Below are 24,571 nucleotides of genomic sequence, written 5' to 3'. Positions count from 1 at the left end.
GTCTCAGGGAAGCTCATCTGCGTGCTCGTCATCCTCACCAGGGTCTTGACCTGACTGCAGTTTGGTGTCCTAACCGACTTCAATGGGCAAATGCTCACCTTCAATGGCCACTGGCACGGCGATGTGTGCTCTTCATGGGGTCTGTGTGCTCTTCATGTATGCCATCTGTACAGGGCAGATGGCATACAGTGTGTTTGGCGTTGTGTAGATGTCAACGTTGTGAACAGAGTGCCCCATGGTGGCGGTGGGGTTATGGTACGGGCAGGCATAAGCTACAGACAACGAACACAATTGCATTTTATAAATGGCAATTTGAATACACAGAGATACTGTGAAGAGATCCTGAGGCCCATTGTCGTGCCATTCATCCACCGCCATTCGCTCATGTTTCAGCATGATAATGCACGGCCCCATGTCACAAGGATCTGAACACAATCCTGAAAGCTGAACATGTCCCAGTTCTTCCATGGCCTGCATACTCACCAGACATGTCAACACCCATTGAGCATGTTTGGGATGCTATGGATCAACATGTACGACAGTGTGTTACAGTTCCCGCCAATATCCCGCCAATATCCAACAACATTCCACACGCTACAATCAACAGCCTGATCAATTATATGCAAAGGAAATGTGTTGTGCTGCATGAGGCAAATGGTGGTCACACCGGATACTGACTGATTTTCTGATCCACATCCCTACCTTTTTTTCCCCTGACCAACAGATGCATATCTGTATTCCCAGTCATGTGAAATCCATAGATTGGGGCCTAATGAATTTATTTCAATTTACTGATTTCCTTATATGAACTGTAACTCAGTAAAATCTTAGAAATTGTTGTATGTTGCGTTTATATATTTTTTTCAATGTTTATTACACAATTCGATGTTCTGTTTAAAAAGCACTTGAAGCGAAGTTGGGCTGCTACTACTTTTGGCAAGTATCAATACAAAGTTTCATCGTGCGCTATCATAAAATGTAACAACAATCATGTTCCCATCACTTAGGCCATGTCTACACTTACATTTACAGTGGGGGAAAAAAGTATTTAGTCAGCCACCAATTGTGCAAGTTCTCCCACTTAAAAAGATGAGAGAGGCCTGTCATTTTCATCATAGGTACACGTCAACTATGACAGACAAATTGAGCATTTTTTTTTCCAGAAAATCACATTGTAGGATTTTTTATGAATTTATTTGCAAATTATGGTGGAAAATAAGTATTTGGTCACCTACAAACAAGCAAGATTTCTAGCTCTCACAGACCTGTAACTTCTTCTTTAAGAGGCTGCTCTGTCCTCCACTCGTTACCTGTATTAATGGCACCTGTTTGAACTTGTTATCAGTATAAAAGACACCTGTCCACAACCTCAAACAGTCACACTCCAAACTCCACTATGGCCAAGACCAAAGAGCTGTCAAAGGACACCAGAAACAAAATTGTAGACCTGCACCAGGCTGGGAAGACTGAATCTGCAATAGGTAAGCAGCTTGGTTTGAAGAAATCAACTGTGGGAGCAATTATTAGGAAATGGAAGACATACAAGACCACTGATAATCTCCCTCGATCTGGGGCTCCACGCAAGATCTCACCCCGTGGGGTCAAAATGATCACAAGAACGGTGAGCAAAAATCCCAGAACCACACAGGGGGACCTAGTGAATGACCTGCAGAGAGCTGGGACCAAAGTAACAAAGCCTACCATCAGTAACACACTACGCCGCCAGGGACTCAAATCCTGCACTGCCAGACGTGTCCCCCCTGCTTAAGCCAGTACATGTCCAGGCCCGTCTGAAGTTTGCTAGAGTGCATTTGGATGATCCAGAAGAGGATTGGGAGAATGTCATATGGTCAGATGAAACCAAAATATAACTTTTTTGGTAAAAACTCAACTCGTCGTGTTTGGAGGACAAAGAATGCTGAGTTGCATCCAAAGAACACCATACCTACTGTGAAGCATGGGGGTGGAAACATCATGCTTTGGGGCTGTTTTTCTGCAAAGGGACCAGGACGACTGATCCGTGTAAAGGAAATAATGAATGGGGCCATGTATCGTGAGATTTTGAGTGAAAATCTCCTTCCATCAGCAAGGGCATTGAAGATGAAACGTGGCTGGGTCTTTCAGCATGACAATGATCCCAAACACACCGCCAGGGTAACGAAGGAGTGGCTTCGTAAGAAGCATTTCAAGGTCCTGGAGTGGCCTAGCCAGTCTCCAGATCTCAACCCCATAGAAAATCTTTGGAGGGAGTTGAAAGTCTGTGTTGCCCAGCGACAGCCCCAAAACATCACCGCTCTAGAGGAGATCTGCATGGAGGAATGGGCCAAAATACCAGCAACAGTGTGTGAAAACCTTGCGAAGACTTACAGAAAACGTTTGACCTGTGTCATTGCCAACAAAGGGTATATAACAAAGTATTGAGAAACTTTTGTTATTGACCAAATACTTATTTTCCAACATAATTTGCAAATAAATTCATTAAAAATCCTACAATGTGATTTTCTGTTTTTTTTTTCTAATTTTCTCTGTCATAGTTGACGTGTACCTATGATGAAAATTACAGGCCTCTCTCATCTTTTTAACATTTACATTTACATTTACGTCATTTAGCAGACGCTCTTATCCAGAGCGACTTACAAATTGGTGCATTCACCCTATAGCCAGTGGGATAACCACTTTACAATTTTATTTTTATTTATTTTATTTATTTTTTGGGGGGGTAGAAGGATTACTTTATCCTATCCCAGGTATTCCTTAAAGAGGTGGGGTTTCAAATGTCTCCGGAAGGTGGTGAGTGACTCCGCTGTCCTGGCGTCGTGTGGGAGAACTTGCACAATTGGTGGCTGACTAAATACTTTTTTCCCCCACTGTAAATGTGTCGACCGTGTCCACATTGTGTCCGGATTCCCTTTTCCTGCGCTATATTCAAATGCCTGTATGCGTTCTGCAAACGGTGGAACAGGCTAAATCTGATAATATAACAACTTGATGGCAATAGCCAACTACTGTAGCTAATTAGCCAGCTAACCTCTGTAACTAGCCAGCAAGCTAGCCAGCAAAGCTAAGAGATTGCAAACAGGTTAGCATAAGGGGAGAACCGGGACGAAAGTAACACTTCGTTTTTTTCCTAATTACTCAGAGATCGATAGAGCTAGAGACGCCATATTTTATGACAAACAACTTATATATGTCCTCTACCATTAGCAACTTTAGTTTCATTTCTAGGGTAAATGAGTTGAAATTAAGTAGGCTGAGAACAGAACTACAGCAATGTTACTTCTGTACCTGCCGGTGGGGCGGGAGTAAAGGTGTCGGCATGCTTCAGTTTGTCTGGCGCCTAGCCGAACTTGGCTAGCCGAACTGAACGAGTGTGCTCGCATACTCCCTTAACCTCTACGGGATCGGTGTCCCGTATACGGGACGGTTGAGCTAACGTGCGCTAATGTGATTAGCATGACTGTTGTAAGTAACAGCAAACTTTCCAGGACATAGACATGTCTTATATGGGCAGAAAGCTTACATTATTGTTAATAACAGTAGCTATTACAGTGATAAATTACCATGCTATTGTTTGAGGAGAGTGCACAACAACAAAAAACTTATCACGGCAACTGGTTTGATACATTCAACTCTGAAGGTAAATAATGTACTTACATTCAGTAATCTTGCTCTGATTTGTCATCCTAAGGGTCCCAGAGATAAAATGTAGCATAGTTTTGTTTGATAAAATCCACTTTTATATTCAAATGTAGGAACTGTGTTCTACAGTTTGAACCCCTGCTGTCTCTGGCTCCACACCCACCCCGCCCGGCCATCTAGATGTGTGAAAGTTAGTGTATAAGCTAATGATCAATCATGTATGACATTCCTGGGAGTTTGTAAACTTACATTTTGTATTACCATATCATTTTTGTATGTTCTCTATAGTTATGTACTTCAAAATGTATCAATTGACCAATTCGGCACATTTGGGCAGACTTGATACAAAATAGTCCAGTATTGCAACGCTTCACTGGATCAATCTGAAACTTTGCAAACATACTGCTCCCATCTAGTGGCCAAAATCTAAATTGCGCCTAAACTGCAAAATTATATTGTGGCCTTTCCCTTGCATTTCAAAGATGATAAAAAAGAAAAGAAAAGAAAACGCATGTTTTTTTGTTTGTATTATCTTTTACCAGATCTAATGTGTTATATTCTCCTACAATAATTTCACATTTCCACAAACGTCAAAGTGTTTCCTTTCAAATGGTATCAAGAATATGCATATCCTTGCTTCAGGTCCTGAGCTACAGGCAGTTAGATTTGGGTATGTCATTTAGGTGAAAATTGAAAAAAAGGGTCCTTTGCTTGAAAAATGAGAAAATAGCGGCAATAGTACTATTTGTCCATTTTGAGACGCCGTAGCCACAATACACTTCCTAAAAATAGTCAGAATCTAAGATAACTCAAGAAATCTGTCATTCATTTTGACGTTTTTGCCAAAGAGATCTTAGTCGCACAATTTTACATCTAGCTAAGATGTTTGGTGCAGTATTTTTCTATGAAAAAATGTGCATGAAAACGAGTCGTCTCTTTGAATGACAACAAATACTTTATTATAGAATCCCAACTGTTGACATGACAAAGGGGCGTAGACTTCGGCTCCGAACTTCGGCCCGAACAGCCGAAAAAACCTTAGCCGAAGTCCAAAACGAACAAAAACATCACAAAACGTCGTCATAATATATGCTCGACCTCTACCGAACTGTTTCGGCTGGGAAACATGCAAACACCTTTACACCTGGCGAGAAGTTCACAATATCTGTCTTATCTCTATGTTTGTAGTTTGTAATGCTTGTTACTTTCAACAAATGTACTATCAGCCATAATTTCATGTTCGTGTCAATTTTAATAATTAATGCTATAGGTTCGAAATGTATGAAAATGAACCATGCGTTAACATCGCAATGTTGCGCAACCACAATATATATTCTTACAATATTAATCGGACTGAAATTGATCACATAATAGCTATATTAACCCTCATTTTCTCTTCTCACTTTAATGAGAATGTAGTAGGAGATGTTTTTCACAATTTTCAACAACTATTCATGCTTAGCCCTTACCAATCAGGTGCACTCCAGCTGTCCTTGTCATGCCCGCTCCTCGTGTATTAATAGAATAAACATCTTTATTCTCTTCACAAACAGGAAACTCATCATGCTCATCACATTTACATGGCTTGACAAAAGGTAATTGACCCCCAGAATCATAAAGATATATATTTTCTAACCACTAACCTGTCGATAAAAGCTTACTGTATGTGAGAAGCTGATCCATCAAGTCAATTTATTAAGACAGGGGTGTCAAACTCATTCCACGGAAGGCCGAGTGTCTGTGGTTAGTTTTTTTGTTTTTTTCCTTTCAATTAAGACCTAGACCAGGGATCATCAACTAGATTCAGCCGCGGTGCCAATTTTTTCTTGAGCGGATGGTCGAGGGGCCGGAACATAATTACAAATAATTTGTAGAGTGCAAATTGACCGCAAGAAGCCCAAACAGATATGATGTTTGACTAAAACATGATCATTTCAAACCTTGCTTACATTTGTATAAGATCACGTGTCTCTCTATTATGCGTGGGAATACTTGGGAACAGATTTCTTAAATTAAAATCACTTAGAGCTGATTTCCTGGTGGGGGGGCAAATAAAAAACCCTGCGGGCCAAATTCAGCCTGCGGGCCGCCAGTTGGGGAACCCTGACCTAGACCAAAAGGTGAGGGTAGATCCTTACTAATTAGTGACCTTAATTCATCAAACAAGTACAAGGGTGGAGCGAAAACCCGCAGACACTCGGCACTCAGTGGAATGAGTTTGACACGTGGATTAAGGCATAATTCTAATGATGTCATATAATTTTCAAACATTCAGTCACTTGTTGATATTTTGCTAACATTATATAATTAATTGGTCATTTAGCAGACGCTCTTATCCAGAGCGACTTACAGGAGCAATTAGGGTTAAGTGCCTTGCTCAAGGGCACATCGACAGATTTTTCACCTAGTCGGCTCGGGGATTAGAACCAGCAACCTTTCGGTTACTGGCACAACGCTCTTAACTACTAAGCTACCTGTGAACCAGAGACAATGGCCTGTGCTTAAACGTTTTCTTATTTTATTCCAGGTCATCAGTTTACATTGTGTTACTTTTGTCCCACCCGTCTCTCCTGTAACTTCTCCCAGGCTAACACCCAAGCCTAGCTAAAATGATACTTGAAACCTATGCTGTCATTTAGTCACTAGATGGGTTAAGAAAATGACATATGTTTGGAAGCTTAAACAACTAAACACAACTCTACAACCGAAAAACACTTCCGGATCCGTTTCTTTTTACTTACATCGCTCAAAACCACTTTTTGTTGATAACTTGGAGAAACATGGTCAGACTGGGCTATTTTTTTGCAGGGAGGTCATCCTCCACATTAGGAACGTGCTGACTTCACTATGTCATTCTAGTTTCTGTGTTATCTGAGAAAATAGGCGTGTTACTTTTGTCCCGGCTCTCCCCAACTCTAGGCAAACCATTTTTTGTCTTTTTGTTGTTTTTAGTCATTTTAGCAGACACTCTTATCCAGAGCGACTTACATGAGCAAATAAGCTAGCTGGCTAGCATTTATGAAGCCAGCAAACACATTCCTCACACACTACGAATGTATTTCATCCAACGTTTAATGAAAAAATGTGCCTCTCGATCCCAAAACAATGGTTTTATGGAGACTTGTGGGCTGAGTGCTGATTACATTGACCACTATGCGCTTTCGGTAGCCTGATTGTTGTCCAGACTGAGGAGAAATCTGCACACAACCACCTCTTGAAGTGGTCAGCCAGATCTGCAACCTTTGTGCATCTAGACCTGTCTCTTCAATGTAATCTTCCAACCTGGTCTCAGAGCATTTTGTATGATTCTGTACGTAAATCCAAGCCACCACATTTAATATTATATGTATGGTATGTATTAATTTGTGGATGTCCATCATCCAGTTTGTATGATATGTTACGAATGATGATTTGATCCGAATTTGCAAAATGTGCAAAATGTACAAAATGTTCTAAATTTGCAGAAACGTATAATATTTTACAAATGTTAATTTGTTGTGGCTAGCGTTAGCTAGGTGGCTAACGCTAACATTAGCTAGCTGGCTAACACTAGCTAGGCTAGGGGTTAAGGTTAGGAGTTAGGTTAAAGGGTTAATGTTAGGGGAAGGGTTAGCTAACATGCTAAGGTGTTGCAAAGTAGCTAAAATGTAGTAAGTAGTTGAAAAGTTGTTAATGAGCTAAAATGCTAAAGTTGTCCGTGTTGAGATTCAAACACGCATCCTTTGGGTTGCTAGATGTTCGCAAAGTAGCTACAAATTAGTAAGTAGTTGAACAATTTATAAAATGCTCAAGTTGTTGATGATGAGATTCAAACATGCAAGCTTTGGGTTGGTAGACGTTTGCGTTATATGTAACATACAGTATCATACTACACTGAACAAAAATATAAATGCAACAATTTCAAAGATTTTACTGAGTTACAGTTCATATAAGGAAATCAGTCAATTGAAATAAATAAATTAGGCCCTAACCTATGGGTTTCACATAAATGGGCAGGTGCACAGCCATGGGTGGGCCTGGGACGGTATAGGCCTACCCACTTGGGAGCCAGGCCCACCCACTAGGGAGCCAGGCCCAATCAGAATGAGTTTTTCCCCACAAAAGGGCTTTATTACAGACATAAATACTCCTCTGCACCCCACCCTCCCCCTCAGACGATCCCGCAGGTGAAGAAGCCGGATGTGGAGGTCCTGGGCTGGCGTAGTTACATGTGGTCTGCGGTTGTGAGGCCGGTTGGACGTACTACCAAATTCTCTAAAATGATGTTGGAGGCAGTTTATGGTGGAGTAATGAACATTCAATCCCCTGGCAACAGCTCTGGTGGACATTCCTGCAGTCAGCATGCTAACTGCATGCTCCCTCAACTTGAGACATCTGTGGCATTGTGTTGTGTGACAAAACTGCACATTTTAGAGTGGCCTTTTATTGTCCCCAGCACAAGGTGCACCTGTGTAATGATCATGCTGTTTAATCACCTTCTTGATATGCCACACCTGTCAGCTGGATGGATTATCTTGGAAAAGGAGAATGTAAAGACATTTGTGCACAGAATTTGAGAGAAATAAGCTTTTTGTGCGTATGGAACATTTCTGGGATCTTTTACTTCAGCTCATGAAACATGGGACCAACACTTTAGATGTTGCTTTTATGTTTTTGTTCAGTATAATTTGAGCAGTGGCAACCCGTCATTCAGGGCAGGTGGCGCAGAGCCCCACCTCCTTTGAGCCCCATCTGTTTGGGGCGGGGGGGGGTTGCCTGATATGCATGTTATTTTGGCATTCATTCATGTCACGTATCAGTTTGCAAACAATGTAAAAAATAATAATTTTTAGTTAATAAAGCAGCATACAAACATGGTCTCTTTCTTGAGTAAGGCAGCTCTAAAATGCAGGTGTTTCAGCCTAGCTCAATGCTTTCTGTTGTGGAGGGGCAGCCAGCGGAATATACAGAGCATAGCCGTTGCTAATCTTCTTTAGTTGCGCCGTGATTGGCTAGGTGTTCTGTCATTCATGGGGACACTACGTCACTGCAGAATCTACAGGGATAGCTGCCATAGATTTATATTAGAAGTGCCCAATCGAAGAAGGCTCAAGGTCATTTGCCACAGATAAAATTATGTCAAATCACGTTATATCTACCATAGCTTTGATTGGACTGATCATCTTACTTTCAAAATCTTAGCTAGCAAGCTACACAAGCAGTCATCATCAAGAATCACGTCGACAATCTACCGGTAAATCCTTTTCAATCCATAAATTATAGATAAAAGGTATCGGTGCTCATAAACATTATACAACAAGTTGGAAATCGCAAATTCAACAATGAGTGGTTTGGAAGGAATCAGTGGCTAACTGCAAGCGTTGCAAAGCAATAACTATTTTGCTTTGCCTGCCTGCAATTCGGTGGAGAGGGTGTGTGGTCCAAGTCTGGGTTTAAGGATTTAAAACATCTGTCTGAAATGGTCTCTTTTCCAAGCTTCAAAATTCAAAAGGCACTCGCACATCTGAGCTACCTTTGTTGCAGGTGCATGGTAACAGTACGATGAGAAAAAAGAAGAAACCTGCACACTGCTCTTGCTAATATCACTACTCTTTATTAAGCTTTATTTCAGTTTTTTTTTTAATTAAGTGATATTTCAGTTGTTGTTTTTTTAAACCTGTTTTTGCTTTGTCATTATGGAGTATTGTGTGTAGATTCATGAGGGGGAAAAACCCCAAATTGAATCAATTTTAGAATAAGGCTGTAACGTAACAAAATGTGGAAAAAGTCAAGGGGTCTGAATACTTTCCGAATGCACTGTAAACATTCACTCGCAACACCATCGGCCAGAAAAGTTTGAATAGATTGGCCATGCTGTAAATCCAGCATGGCTTCTGCCGCCTTCAAAACAACTGGAAACTCGGAACTGGGAAATCTCAGACTTCAGTTCAAGACAACTGGGAACTCTGAAAAAAACAGAATTCCAAACAGGGAACTCGGGCCTCTTTCTAGAGCTCCGACCTGAAGATCACTGACGTCATGATTCGACCTTGTTTTTTTAGAGTTCCCAGTTTTCTTGAAAGCACCTTGATGCCAAGATTTGCCGACAAAAAGGACTGCTGCGCCACCTTCCTGTTCAAGTGAGCACAGCACAACAACGGTGAGCCAAAACATTTTTTGTTTGCTGCTGCATAAATTAGCTCATGTGCTTTTCTTGACGAGGAGGGGATACTGTATAATGTTGTTGAGTCTGTAACCATGTTTGCCAGTGACAGTCTCTTCCCATTGAAATATTTGTTTTCAACAAAAAGTTCAGTAATAGACCCATGTAATATCCAGTTGATATTGCGAGGGTTGTTTTTTGTTTTGTTGTCACCATTATAGTGCAATTAATGTATTGTTTATTGTTGTGTTGTGTAGTGGCTTTGCTGGCATGCATCTAAAAAAAATAGTTGAGTTTGCCCCACCAAGATTGACATGCTAAAATCGCGTATCCCGGATTTACGTTTACTATGTTATGTCTAGTCTATGAGAGCAGGCTGAATCTTCATATTCTGATAGCAGAAGTTGCATGTAAGTGTCAAGTGTGGACAGCCTGAGTAGGCAGTAGTTATACAATGTATCAAGCTACCAGTGTTTGATCATTGTGTGTGTTGGCCCCTTTAAGAACTAACCAATAGCGTGAACATCCATCTGACTCAGAATATGTAGTGGGGCGTTTCGGACGTCCCCAGTGGCTGCATTACAGGTGGAGATGGGGGATATGCCATTGCAGATTAGGAGACATCAGCTGGCAGTTAATTATTGGGTCAACCTATAAGGACATGGGGTGTCTCATCCTGCGAAAGGGATTTTACAGGCATGCTGGGAACATGAGCGAAGACAGAACACAAGCTTTGGGTGGGTGGGTAATACCCAGGCGAAGGATAGTTGATAGTTATTAGTCCAATGATAGTTATTTCTGTAAATCCACCATGGCTACTCCCGCCTCCAGTAGTTGATCTAGAAGTGTTGGAGAGACTACAGAAAGATAGGGAGGGTGTTGATCCATCTGATTTGTTTAAGAGACATCTGGATACTGTGTATCAGGATTTTGTGGCCATTTACACAGATAGTTCAAAAGAGCCAAGGACAGGATGTACTGGGTCAGCATTTGTAGTGTAGGAATGTGGGGTGGAAGTCAGGAAACGTATTACAGATAATCTGGCTGTATATACGGCGGAGCTGATGGCCATACTGTTGGCCTTGCAGTGGGTGGAGGAAGTCAAACAAGACAGAGTAGTTATTTGCTCTGATTCATGTGCAGTGTTAATGAGTCTCCAGTCCTTTAGCTCACGTAGCAGACAAGACCTGCTTTATGAGGTGCTACAAACCCATGGCAGGATTAAACAGATGGGTATACAGATAAGATTTACTTGGGTCCCAGCCCATGTGGGGGTGGAGGGGAACGAGGCAGTAGATGAACAGGCTAAACAAGCACTTAGTAGAGGATATGTTGATGTTGAAGTTTCAATGAGCAAGGCAGAGGCAAAAAGACTGATATATATATATATATATATATATATATATATATATATAGTGATGGTGCAAAGATGGCAGGTGCATTGGAATAGAGATAATAAGGGAAGGCATTTATTTCAAGTACAGAGGAAAGTTGGGGAGGGGAGGACGGCAGGAAGGGACAGAAGAGAGGAGGCTATTTTTACAAGATTAAGGGTGGGACACAGCCAGTTGAATAAGACATTAATGTGATAGGAAAGCATCCAACAGGAAAGTGTGATTATTGTCAGGAAACAGAGACCGTGGAGCATGTATTGCTACAGTGTGGGCAGTATCAGAGGGAAAGAGAGCGGATGAGATCTAGTATGAGGGAGAAGGGGATACAGGAAATTAGTTTAAAGAGTATATTGAGTAGAACGTCATTAGATATAGTCTCAAATATTTTGTTATATTTTTTAAGAGCAACGGGGCTGGCAGGTAGGATTTAGTTTCTCCCTGTCTCTGGCCCACACTCCAGTACAGTAGGTGGCGGTAATGCACCATAACGTTGGATGCCAACAGCTGATAAACCCCACTGAAGAAGAAGAACATCCGCCTAGAATCGTTTAGGCGCTAAACTGGACCGTGCATGGACTCTTCTTATTGTGAAAATTGCATTTTCATTACTTAGCTAGCTAATATCTAGAGAAAGATATTGATTACTGTAGTCAGACCACAAAGGTCCCTTTTACCATCACTACGGTCTGGTATGTATAGTTGCCAACTTTGTGTGATTGAATGATTGTGTAAACGAACGAACACACACAGGCTACAGTATTTTCTGCTAGCTTAGCTAGTAGCTAGCTACCTAATTTAGCAGCCACAGCATCGGCAAACTAGGAAATTGCTTGTTTTTTAATGGTCATTTCTTTTTTCTGATATAATCACTTATAAATCATGTTATAATGTGTGTGTATCATATCTGTTTAATCTTCCATAACAGTGGAGTGAAATGCGTTGTCAACACTTGCTTCATTTAGCTAAAGTTCCCTAGCAGCCACACTGTCCAAGTCAAGTCATGCCTGTCCTGCTTGTTCAACCCTGCGGGCTTGTATCTTCCCGCCAGGAGTCGTTTACTGAACACTGAATGTATGTTGCATGCAGTTACAAGTACAACTGCTATTCTGTGATCATCCTACTTTCAGAAGTTAAATGCTGTCTCTGCAGTTAGTTTTTTTACTAATGTATTTTTTTGACAGCATTGCAAGGTGAGTTGTCTGATTAATCCGGCAGTAATAATAATAATAATATGCCATTTAGCAGACGCTTTTATCCAAAGCGACTTACAGTCATGCGTGCATACATTTTTGTGAATGGGTGGTCCCGGGGATCGAACCCACTACCTTCGCGTTACAAGCGCCGTGCTCTACCAGCTGAGCTACAGAGGACCACAGTAATACACAATGAATTGATCAGTCAGACTAGCGGAGTTGTAGAAATGTCCAGCTGGGAAGTGTGGTTAAGGTTTAAAATTTTATTTTAAGAAGATAAATTGTAAATAAAATATATAACACTGCAATGTACTTCAATACATTGCAGTGTTATAATAATATTATTAAGTGTCTGAGATGATCATCCTTTTAGACTCAGCAGGGGTTTATCACTATCCAGGGGCCTGCCAATCTTTAGAGATTTATACAGCCAAGTCCCAAAAGTAAATATGTTGTTTGCAAAACAGACTGACACATTGTCAGCTGGTTGGCAAAATATATGCATTGGAGCCCTTATGACTTGAATGAATGCTATCAAAAGGATAACAGCAAATCATTTAGGCTGCCTAGTCATTGCTTCAAATGCTAGGTCCCATCATGGTGTGTACATCAAAGCCTTGCTATAAATAGTTAGGCTGTTACATAGCCAGTCTTCTCCATTTTAAAGTGAATGACTTCATTTGATTGCAGTGCAGAATAGTCTTGGGCTTTTTTGGGCCAGAAAATAAGCAACTATTTTTTTCTTCTGGTGTTTCCAAACCGATAATGCACCAATAAGTTGCCTTTTGTGACCTAGTTGAGTGGTCTGTTACGCCCTTGCTCAATGGCAGTCAGGTCTCCCTTATGTAACCTGTCACAGCTTGGTTCTGTTTTGTAAATGCCACAATCACACAGCACTTGTTTCTGTATTAGTTAGGCCAGTCATAGTTATATGACCAGGGTCTCATTCAATTTTTGTCGATCATGTAAAGCTTCACTTACCACTTCTCAGTACAGTTTATCCAGCTGTCAATGTGAGGGGCCTGTATGACAAAGGTCAGTGGTTTTGGTTACCTACTTGCTTTTATGATTGTCTGTTTAAGGTAGTGCCCCGTCCATCCACCCATCTGGAGACACACTACAGTGACACTATCTTAACATCAGTGGGTGGGTCCCAAATGGCACCCTATTCCCTGATCAGGGGTCAAAAGTAGTGCACTAAGTAAGGAATAGGATGCCATTTGGGACAGACCGTGTTCCCCTGTGCTATATTTCAGACCAGATGGTGTCAGCTTGGCTTCTATGACTGTCTGGAAGGATTAGATAATAATGTGAGTTCTCTGGACCCTCTCTAATTTTCGCAAGACAAGAACTACTCTAAAATCATAGTAGAATAGATTCAACTTCTCAAAGGCATTTTTTTTTGTCTTGGTTGTGATGTCATGTGTAGCCTATTTGATCAAATGTTGTATGGTTGTAGTGAAACATCTGGTTTATGTATCATAAATTTGATATACTTGAGTTTTGACCTATGAATCCAGTTGTTTGTGTAAGAAAAAGGAGCATGCCTATCTACGGTGTTTCCCCTATTCATTTAGTAGCGGCTGCCCACTGCTGCTAAATAGTTGTCTATGACGGGAAGTCTATGGGAACAGCTATCCTTGCCACCACTGCTGAAAAAAATCCTATGGGAAACCGTCTATGAACATCGTGGATATTGGTTTCTCATCATCCCTATTTGCATTTAACCTGATGACAAGAATCATATAGGAACTGTTTGTTTGGTTTATCGTATAATAACTTTAAAACAATAAACATGGAATAATTAGGTGGGACTTGCGAAGCAAAAGTCCAGACTTTAAATCTTCGTCATACTTCTTATTTTTCTTGTGCTAACTACTCCTTACACCGTTTAAGCTAGAAATGCCATTCAAACTTTAAAATGTGCAGACTGGTTTGGAATAGTGTGCTTGTATACAACTTTTGGATATTATTGATACTTTTTAAACAATTTTTCATTCACTTTAAACATTTGAAAGCTCCCCATTTTGGCATCATCACTTCCAACTTCCATTCACTGTAAATAAAACTTTTGACACAAATCAGCTACTTTGACCACTTTGCCAAACACTTACACAAAAAGTTAGAGGGTATGAAAAAGTTAAAGGGTATGACATCTTGGTCTACTTCTCTGCTATTCAAATCTGGAATCGGAACAGAAATACCTTGTACAGATCTAACGATACAGCTGTTTTAGTAACCGCATCAACAACTTTACGTCTTAATTATTTCAAACAACTGCAGTTTTGACCACTTTCCCAGCACTTTAGACAAAAACGTAAAGGGTATGACATCTTGGTGTACTTATGTGCCATTCAAATCTGGAAATAAGAACAGAAATGTCTACTACCAATCAAGAGGTACAGCTGTTTTAGTAACCACATCAACTAATTTAGCTAACTTCCCACTGTTGAATTAACGGCCATGGAACTTTTCAGAACTTTCAAATTATAATGGAGCACATTCTAAGCATGAGACAGAGTAAACATTGTGACTTTTGACACTAATTGATACCTTGACCACTTTTCTCAACAACGTGTTGTAGACAAAAGGGGTATGGCACCTTTGTCTACTACTCTGATATTCAAATCTGAAATCAGAACAGCAATAACTACTACCAATTCCCCCACACACATTCACACACCATCCACACCTTCAACCATACATTAATTCTTTATCATACCAATCTGTCCAACTGAACCTTGTTTTATCCCTTTAGCCCTCCATCCATTAGGTCTTCCATCCCTGTATCCTTACTTTATTTATCTATCCATTTATCTGTGCTATTTATCGATCCAGTCATAACTTTCTTTTAACAGCTTTATCCTTTTGATTAATAAATTAATGTGTGGTTGATGTAAGGGATAAATGTTTGGGATAAAATCGTTTTTAAATGTATTTTAAACTTCAACAGTGCCTCGCCTCGTCTTTTGTATTCTTATTACAGTTTGCATATACTGTGGTATTCTAGTAGGAGTGTATACAAGTGTAGTAGGCTAGTCTGAGTGTAGTTATTTGTGATGTAATATGTGATCTAACTGCCCCACAATCCAAAGTAATAAGGTTGATAGTGTAGTCTATCAAAGTAATCAGACATATTATTTGACTAAATTTAACTTTGACTATATTGAACTTCTTGGCCTAAGTAAAACATTTTAAACTTCTTCCACTACCACAAAAATAATTAAAGTTCAAGCAAGTCCCACCAATGTTTCTTCATGGAAAGTTACCATCTAGTTCCTGGCACCTACTACCATACCCCGTTCAAAGGCACTTACATTTTGTCTTGCCCATTCACACTCTGAATGGCACACTTACACAATCCATGTCTCAATTGTCTCAAGGCTTAATAATCCTTCTTTAACCTGTCTCCTCCCCTTCATCTACACTGATTTGAAGTGGATTTAACAAGTGACATCAATAAGGGATCTAAGCTTTCACCTGGTTTAACATGTTCAGTCTATGCCATGGAAAAAGCAGGTGTTCTTAATGTTTTGTATACACAGTGTATGAATGGACAAAGTTACTGATCACGTGACACCATTCATTCCTATGTAAAGACTCAATAGAGCATTGAAGCCAAATGAAGTACGTTAAGATGGCGTCTCATGGAGACATAACATGCGCAGTAAGTTACGTTGCAGGCTAGCTCAGTGCTGCTCCCTCTCATTGAGTAACTGAAGTTGAAGGCTGACCGAGCTACTGCTGACTGCCAGTAGCTACTAAATTAATTATCCTTAACTTCTTCTGTGTGCGATTTTAAAATAATAGGTTCAAGGACACACATCTGGTGTAAGAAGTAATTATTGGTACCATGATTGTCTTCGATTTGTATTTTTACAAAGATTGATCACAAATATTGCAATTCTTTTGTTCACTATAATGGGGGATCCTGTTTAAACTTCAATGAGAGGGGTCAGTCGTTCTCCCCTGGGTTACATTTTACATTTTAGTCATTTAGCAGACGCTCTTATCCAGAGCGACTTACAGTTAGTGAATACATATTTTATATTTTTTTTATACTGGCCCCCCGTGGGAATCGAACCCACAACCTTAGCTTATCAACTGAGCTACAATCGAACCCACAACCGTAGCTTATCAACTGAGCTACATACGTGCCGGCCATTCCCTCCACTACCCTGGACGACGCTGGGCCAATTGTGCGCCGCCCATGAGTCTCCCGGTCGCGGCCGGCTGCGACAGAGCCTGGATTTGAACCAGGATCTCTAGTGGCACAGTTAGCACTGTGATGCAGTGCCTTAGACCACTGCGCCACTCAGGGTTGCCCCTAGTCTCACTGTGCGTTGTTAGTACTTAGAGGAATAGAGGTTCTCACTGGCAGTCTCAGATAAGAGACGGTCAATTGGGTTCATGTTGGTTTACTATAGCCTGTAGCAGTACTAGGTGTGTGAACAAGCCAAGAGGAGCTGATGGGAATCTCATTTCAAGTGGAGTAGTCCTTTGTATGCCTGTGTAGCGGTAAAAGGGTGGAACTGTGAGAACTTGTGGCCCTGTTCATGGTTCATAGCTTTTTCAGTTACATTTCCATTTTCAGTTAGCCTACATAACCAGGTTAGCCAGAGGCTGAAATAAAATCTCTCTGTAAATTGGCCATAGCCCCTCTCTCACCATTCAGAGGAGAGCACGGATACATGAGCGGCTCTGTGTACAAAACAAAAGGCTGCTTCTCATCCACACCGTTTCCTAATGATGTTACTGTTCTGTTTACCTGAACTCAGTGACCTACTGGCCAGGTTAGGTGAGGTCAGATGGTTAATGTCACTAGGTCCTGTAGTCTGAGCTAATCCAGGACCAGATAACTGCTGGAATTGTCCTTAAGTGTGATTTGAGCGTAGGCCTTTCAACTCAACTGTCCGCTTGGGTCTTGTCATAGTAAAGGTGTGTGTTTTTGTGCGTGCAGGTATGTGTTTGAGGGAGAGATTGAGACATACAGCCAAGCAGCATGCCCGCTGTGCTGCAAAGATGTCCTCTTGGTATTTAATTAGTCTCTCACACTGAAAAAATTGCAGATTGCAATTCCAGACTTGTTGTTGCTCAATTATTGGTTAAGGATATACCAAGAAAAGCACTAGAACTTATCTTGATTATTCCTTGCGGCTGTGACTTTCTAATACCATTTGAACTGAATTGTTGTTGCTAGTGCATACACTGGAAAAGGCCATATAACAATGTCTCAGACTGTGTCGGTCTCCTACAGGTTTGAACGGCCTATGAACTGACGTCTAAAGACCTCAGCTCTGCTGTTGGAATCCAGGTGATTATTAGCCTATAGGCGTATTATTCAGTATAGTTTTTTTTGTTTAGTGTTGTGTACACTTTGTCTTCCCAGAACTACAGTGGGGAAAAAAAGTATTTAGTCAGCCACCAATTGTGCAAGTTCTCCCACTTAAAAAGATGAGAGAGGCCTGTAATTTTCATCATAGGTACACGTCAACTATGACAGACAAATTGAGAAAAGAAAATCCAGAAAATCACATTGTAGGATTTTTTATGAATTTATTTGCAAATTATGGTGGAAAATAAGTATTTGGTCACCTACAAACAAGCAAGATTTCTGGCTCTCACAGACCTGTAACTTCTTCTTTAAGAGGCTCCTCTGTCCTCCACTCGTTACCTGTATTAATGGCACCTGTTTGAACTTGTTATCAGTATAAAAGACACCTGTCCACAACCTCAAACAGTCACACTCCAAACTCCACTATGGCCAAGACCAAAGAGCTGTCAAAGGACACCAGAAACAAAATTGTAGACCTGCACCAGGCTGGGAAGACTGAATCTGCAATAGGTAAGCAGCTTGGTTTGAAGAAATCAACTGTGGGAGCAATTATTAGGAAATGGAAGACATACAAGACCACTGATAATCTCCCTCGATCTGGGGCTCCACGCAAGATCTCACCCCGTGGGGTCAAAATGATCACAAGAACGGTGAGCAAAAATCCCAGAACCACACGGGGGGACCTAGTGAATGACCTGCAGAGAGCTGGGACCAAAGTAACAAAGCCTACCATCAGTAACACACTACGCCGCCAGGGACTCAAATCCTGTAGTGCTAGACGTGTCCCCCTGCTTAAGCCAGTACATGTCCAGGCCCGTCTGAAGTTTGCTAGAGTGCATCCAGAAGAGGATTGGGAGAATGTCATATGGTCAGATGAAACCAAAATATAACTTTTTGGTAAAAACTCAACTCGTCGTGTTTGGAGGACAAAGAATGCTGAGTTGCATCCAAAGAACACCATACCTACTGTGAAGCATGGGAGTGAAAACATCATACTTTGGGGCTGTTTTTCTGCAAAGGGACCAGGACGACTGATCCGTGTAAAGGAAAGAATGAATGGGGCCATGTATCGTGAGATTTTGAGTGAAAACCTCCTTCCATCAGCAAGGGCATTGAAGATGAAACGTGGCTGGGTCTTTCAGCATGACAATGATCCCAAACACACCGCCCGGGCAATGAAGGAGTGGCTTCGTAAGAAGCATTTCAAGGTCCTGGAGTCTCCAGATCTCAACCCCATAGAAAATCTTTGGAGGGAGTTGAAAGTCTGTGTTGCCCAGCGACAGCCCCAAAACATCACTGCTCTAGAGGAGATCTGCATGGAGGAATGGGCCAAAAATACCAGCAACAGTGTGTGAAAACCTTGTGAAGACTTACAGAAAACGTTTGACCTGTGTCATTGCCAACAAAGGGTATATAACAAAGTATTGAGAAACTTTTGTTATTGACCAAATACTTATTTTCCACCATAATTTGCAAATAAATTCATAAATCCTACAATGTGATTTTCTGGATTTTTTTTTCTCATTTTGTCTGTCATAGTTGACGTGTACCTATGATGAAAATTACAGGCCTCTCTCATCTTTTTAAGTGGGAGAACTTGCACAATTGGTGGCTGACTAAATACTTTTTTCCCCCACTGTATATATTATAAGACTTCTTCCTTCCCCACATCATTATAAATCTCTCTCTCATTTTCCTGTTTGCTGTCTGTCAGATTGAGCACCACCTCTTCCCCCCTGCCAGGCTGGTGATGTATGGACTTGTACATTATGAACTGTGAGCTTTTAGCAACGTGCAGTGCCCTCGGGTACCTGGAGGGAGACATCTACCACAGAGAACCTGACTGTCTAGGTGAGCTGCTTCACACACTGGCTAACAACACTTGCTGGGCTATAAACAAAGTGCTGAAGGTAGTACTGTGTACTTGGACCCAGTCTTGATGTGAACTACTGTGTTTAGGGAGGATTTACAGTATATTTACTGTCAAAGCAACTTAAGTTACTTGTATTAATCTGAGCTAGGCCTAACTGCACTAAATAAGTAATGTAATTAATGTATAGGGCTTTCATACACACTGCATGTGTAACCTCTGACCCTGTGTGTATGTGTCCCCTGTAGAGAGTGTGAAGGACCTGATCCGGTACCTGCGGCATGAGGATGACACGCGGGACACCCGTCAGCAGCTGGGGGCGGGCCAGATCCTCCAGAACGACCTGCTGCCCATAATCACCCAGCACAGCCAGGACAAGGCCCTGTTTGATGCCTGCATCAGGTACACTAAGTTAAATAGCTAGAACATGTGTAATGTAGTTCATCCTCTAAACAGGTTGTTAGAAGCCTGGATGGATGTTGGATATTGGATCTTGTGGGGTTGTGTTTTGGTTGGAGTGTGGTTCTGATGCTGTCTCTGTTCCCCCACAGGCTTATGGTCAACCTTACCCAACCTGCACTGCTCTGCTTCGGGAAAGTTCCAGATGACCCCACTGTCAGACATCACTTCCTGGAAGTGGTGTCCTGTTTACAGGCCTATAAGGAGGTAGGTGTGGTGTCACTATGGCTGTGTCCCAAATGGCACCCTATAAGGGCTGGGCGATATGGCCTAAAAATCATATCTCCATTTTTTTCAAACTTATGGACGATATATACAGTACCAGTCAAAAGTTTGGACACACCTACTCATTCAAGGGTTTTTCATTATTTTTACTATTTTCTACATTGTAGAATAATAGTGGACATCAAAACTATGAAATAACATATGGAATCATGTAATAACCAAAAAAGCAGCAAACAAGTGCTCAGCATATGTGGGAACTCCTTCAAGATTGTTGGAAAAGTATTCCTCATGAAGCTGGTTGAGAGAATGCCAAGAGTGTGCAAAGCTGTCATCAAGGCAAAGGGTGGCTACTTTGAAGAATCTCAAATATAAAATAAATGTAGATTTGTTTAACACTTTTTTGCTTACTACATGATTCCAAATGTGTTATTTCATAGGTTTGATGTCTACACTATTATTCTTTAATGTAGAAAATAGTAAAAAATAAAGGAAAACCCTGGAATGAGTAGGTGTGTCCAAACTTTTGACTGGTAGTGTGTGTGTGTGTGTGTATACAGTGGGGAGAACAAGTATTTGATACACTGCCGATTTTGCAGGTTTTCCTACTTACAAAGCATGTAGAGGTCTGTAATTTTTATCATAGGTACACTTCACCTGTGAGAGACGGAATCTAAAACAAAAATCCAGAAAATCACATTGTATGATTTTTAAGTAATTAATTTGCATTTTATTGCATGACATAAGTATTTGATACATCAGAAAAGCAGAACTTAATATTTGGTACAGAAACCTTTGTTTGCAATTACAGAGATCATACGTTTCCTGTAGGTCTTGACCAGGTTTGCACACACTGCAGCAGGGATTTTGGCCCACTCCTCCATACAGACCTTCTCCAGATCCTTCAGGTTTCGGGGCTGTCGCTGGGCAATACGGACTTTCAGCTCCCTCCAAAGATTTTCTATTGGGTTCAGGTCTGGAGACTGGCTAGGCCACTCCAGGACCTTGAGATGCTTCTTACGGAGCCACTCCTTAGTTGCCCTGGCTGTGTGTTTCAGGTCGTTGTCATGCTGGAAGAGGTTGTTGGCCAAGATCTCGCGATACATGGCCCCATCCATCCTCCCCTCGATACGGTGCAGTCGTCCTGTCCCCTTTGCAGAAAAGCATCCCCAAAGAATGATGTTTCCACCTCCATGCTTCACGGTTGGGATGGTGTTCTTGGGGTTGTACTCATCCTTCTTCTTCCTCCAAACACGGCAAGTGGAGTTTAGACCAAAAAGCTATATTTTTGTCTCATCAGACCACATGACCTTCTCCCATTCCTCCTCTGGATCATCCAGATGGTCATTGGCAAACTTCAGACAGGCCTGGACATGCGCTGGCTTGAGCAGGGGGACCTTGCGTAAGCTGCAGGATTTTAATCCATGACGGCGTAGTGTGTTACTAATAGTTTTCTTTGAGACTGTGGTCCCAGCTCTCTTCAGGTCATTGACCAGGTCCTGCCGTGTAGTTCTGGGCTGATCCCTCACCTTCCTCATGATCATTGATGCCCCACGAGGTGAGATCTTGCATGGAGCCCCAGACCGAGGGTGATTGACCGTCATCTTGAACTTCTTCCATTTTCTAATAATTGCGCCAACAGTTGTTGCCTTCTCACCAAGCTGCTTGCCTATTGTCCTGTAGCCCATCCCAGCCTTGTGCAGGTCTACAATTTTATCCCTGATGTCCTTACACAGCTCTCTGGTCTTGGCCATTGTGGAGAGGTTGGAGTCTGTTTGATTGAGTGTGTGGACAGGTGTCTTTTATACAGGTAACAAGTTCAAACAGGTGCAGTTAATACAATATTAATACAATAAATAAAATGCAAATTAATTACTTAAAAATCATACAATGTGATTTTCTGGATTTTTGTTTTAGATTCGTCTCTCACAGTTGAAGTGTACCTATGATAAAAATTACAGACCTCTACATGCTTTGTAAGTAGGAAAACCTGCAAAATCGGCAGTGTATCAAATACTTGTTCTCCCCACTGTATACACACACACACACACTACCAGTCAAGTTTGGACACACCTACTCATTCCAGGGTTTTCCTTTATTTTTTACTATTTTCTACATTAAAGAATAATAGTGTAGACATCAAACCTATGAAATAACACATTTGGAATCATGTAGTAAGCAAAAAAAAGTATTTAGTCAGCCACCAATTGTGCAAGTTCTCCCACTTAAAAATATGAGAGAGGCCTGTAATTTTCATCATAGGTACACGTCAACTATGACAGACAAATTGAGCATTTTTTCCCCAGAAAATCACATTGTAGGATTTTTAATGAATTTATTTGCAAATGATGGTGGAAAATAAGTATTTGGTCACCTACAAACAAGCAAGATTTCTGGCTCTCACAGACCTGTAACTTCTTCTTTAAGCGGCTCCTCTGTCCTCCACTCGTTACCTGTATTAATGGCACCTGTTTGAACTTGTTATCAGTATAAAAGACACCTGTCCACAACCTCAAACAGTCACACTCCAAACTCCACTATGGCCAAGACCAAAGAGCTGTCAAAGGACACCAGAAACAAAATTGTAGACCTGCACCAGGCTGGGAAGACTGAATCTGCAATAGGTAAGCAGCTTGGTTTGAAGAAATCAACTGTGGGAGCAATTATTAGGAAATGGAAGACATACAAGACCACTGATAATCTCCCTCGATCTGGGGCTCCACGCAAGATCTCACCCCGTGGGGGTCAAAATGATCACAAGAACGGTGAGCAAAAATCCCAGAACCACACGGGGGGACCTAGTGAATGACCTGCAGAGAGCTGGGACCAAAGTAACAAAGCCTACCATCAGTAACACACTACGCCGCCAGGGACTCAAATCCTGCAGTGCCAGACGTGTCCCCCTGCTTAAGCCAGTACATGTCCAGGCCCGTCTGAAGTTTGCTAGAGGGGCATTTGGATGATCCAGAAGAGGATTGGGGAGAATGTCATATGGTCAGATGAAACCAAAATATAACTTTTTGGTAAAAACTCAACTCGTCGTGTTTGGAGGACAAAGAATGCTGAGTTGCATCCAAAGAACACCATACCTACTGTGAAGCATGGGGGTGGAAACATCATGCCTTGGGGCTGTTTTTCTGCAAAGGGACCAGGACGACTGATCCGTGTAAAGGAAAGAATGAATGGTGCCATGTATCGTGAGATTTTGAGTGAAAACCTCCTTCCATCAGCAAGGGCATTGAAGATGAAACGTGGCTGGGTCTTTCAGCATGACAATGATCCCAAACACACCGCCCGGGCAATGAAGGAGTGGCTTCGTAAGAAACATTTCAAGGTCCTGGAGTGGCCTAGCCAGTCTCCAGATCTCAACCCCATAGAAAATATTTGGAGGGAGTTGAAAGTCCGTGTTGCCCAGAGACAGCCCCAAAACATCACTGCTCTAGAGGAGATCTGCATGGAGGAATGGGCCAAAATACCAGCAAGTGTGTGAAAACCTTGTGAAGACTTACAGAAAACGTTTGACCTGTGTCATTGCCAACAAAGGGTATATAACAAAGTATTGAGAAACTTTTGTTATTGACCAAATACTTATTTTCCACCATAATTTGCAAATAAATTCATAAAAAATCCTACAATGTGACTTTCTGGATTTTTTTTCTTCTCATTTTGTCTGTCATAGTTGACGTGTACCTATGATGAAAATTACAGGCCTCTCATCTTTTTAAGTGGGAGAACTTGCACAATTGGTGGCTGACTAAATACTTTTTCCCCCACTGTATATTAGTCAACAATACACTGCATTTCAAACAGTCAGGAATAATCTAATGAATTCAGGGCTTGTAAAAATTATACATAGGCTAAATATAAGCCTCCAACCATAAGACCACTAATAATTAAATTATTTTATAAAAATTCGTTTAACCTGCTCTTTTGCCATAGTCTCTGATATGTCTTTCAAGTCTGTCTATGAAAATGCCCTTTTTGTTACAAATCTAACCAGAACCATGCACAAATCAAATCAAATCAAATCCAATTTTATTGGTCACATGCGCCGAATACAACAGGTGCAGACATTACAGTGAAATGCTTACTTACAGCCCTTAACCAACAGTGCATTTATTTTAAACAAAAAAGTAAGAATAAAACAACAACAAAAAAGTGTTGAGAAAAAAAAGAGCAGAAGTAAAATAAAGTGACAGTAGGGAGGCTATATATACAATAGAATAAAGTGACAGTAGGGAGGCTATATATACACAGGGGGGTACCGTTGCATAGTCAATGTGCGGGGGCACCGGCTAGTTGAGGTAGTTGAGGTAA

The 24,571-nt window shown here is 41.3% G+C and overlaps 1 protein-coding gene across 2 annotated transcripts in view; it reads left to right on the top strand.

Annotated features, from left to right (window-relative positions):
* Positions 1-11,724: 11,724 nt before the first annotated feature.
* The window catches only part of LOC121575156 (protein timeless homolog), a 30,967-nt gene continuing 18,120 nt past the window's right edge, over positions 11,725-24,571 (top strand). Inside the window, exons 1-5 of one of the 2 annotated variants that reach the window (XM_041888064.2) lie at positions 11,725-11,864; positions 17,626-17,682; positions 19,447-19,554; positions 19,822-19,975; positions 20,125-20,239. In XM_041888064.2, coding sequence (XP_041743998.1) covers positions 19,458-19,554; positions 19,822-19,975; positions 20,125-20,239 — 366 coding nt within the window. In that variant the 5' untranslated portion in view covers positions 11,725-11,864; positions 17,626-17,682; positions 19,447-19,457. Of the gene's footprint in view, positions 11,865-17,625; positions 17,683-19,417; positions 19,555-19,821; positions 19,976-20,124; positions 20,240-24,571 lie in introns of both variants that reach the window. The other variant, XM_041888063.2, reaches the window with a different exon arrangement.

Source organism: Coregonus clupeaformis, chromosome 10 (assembly GCF_020615455.1).
Source record: "Coregonus clupeaformis isolate EN_2021a chromosome 10, ASM2061545v1, whole genome shotgun sequence".
Lineage (NCBI taxonomy): Eukaryota > Metazoa > Chordata > Actinopteri > Salmoniformes > Salmonidae > Coregonus > Coregonus clupeaformis.
The sequence above is the reverse complement of the archived record's forward strand: the minus strand, read 5'-3'. Positions and strand labels throughout refer to the sequence as shown.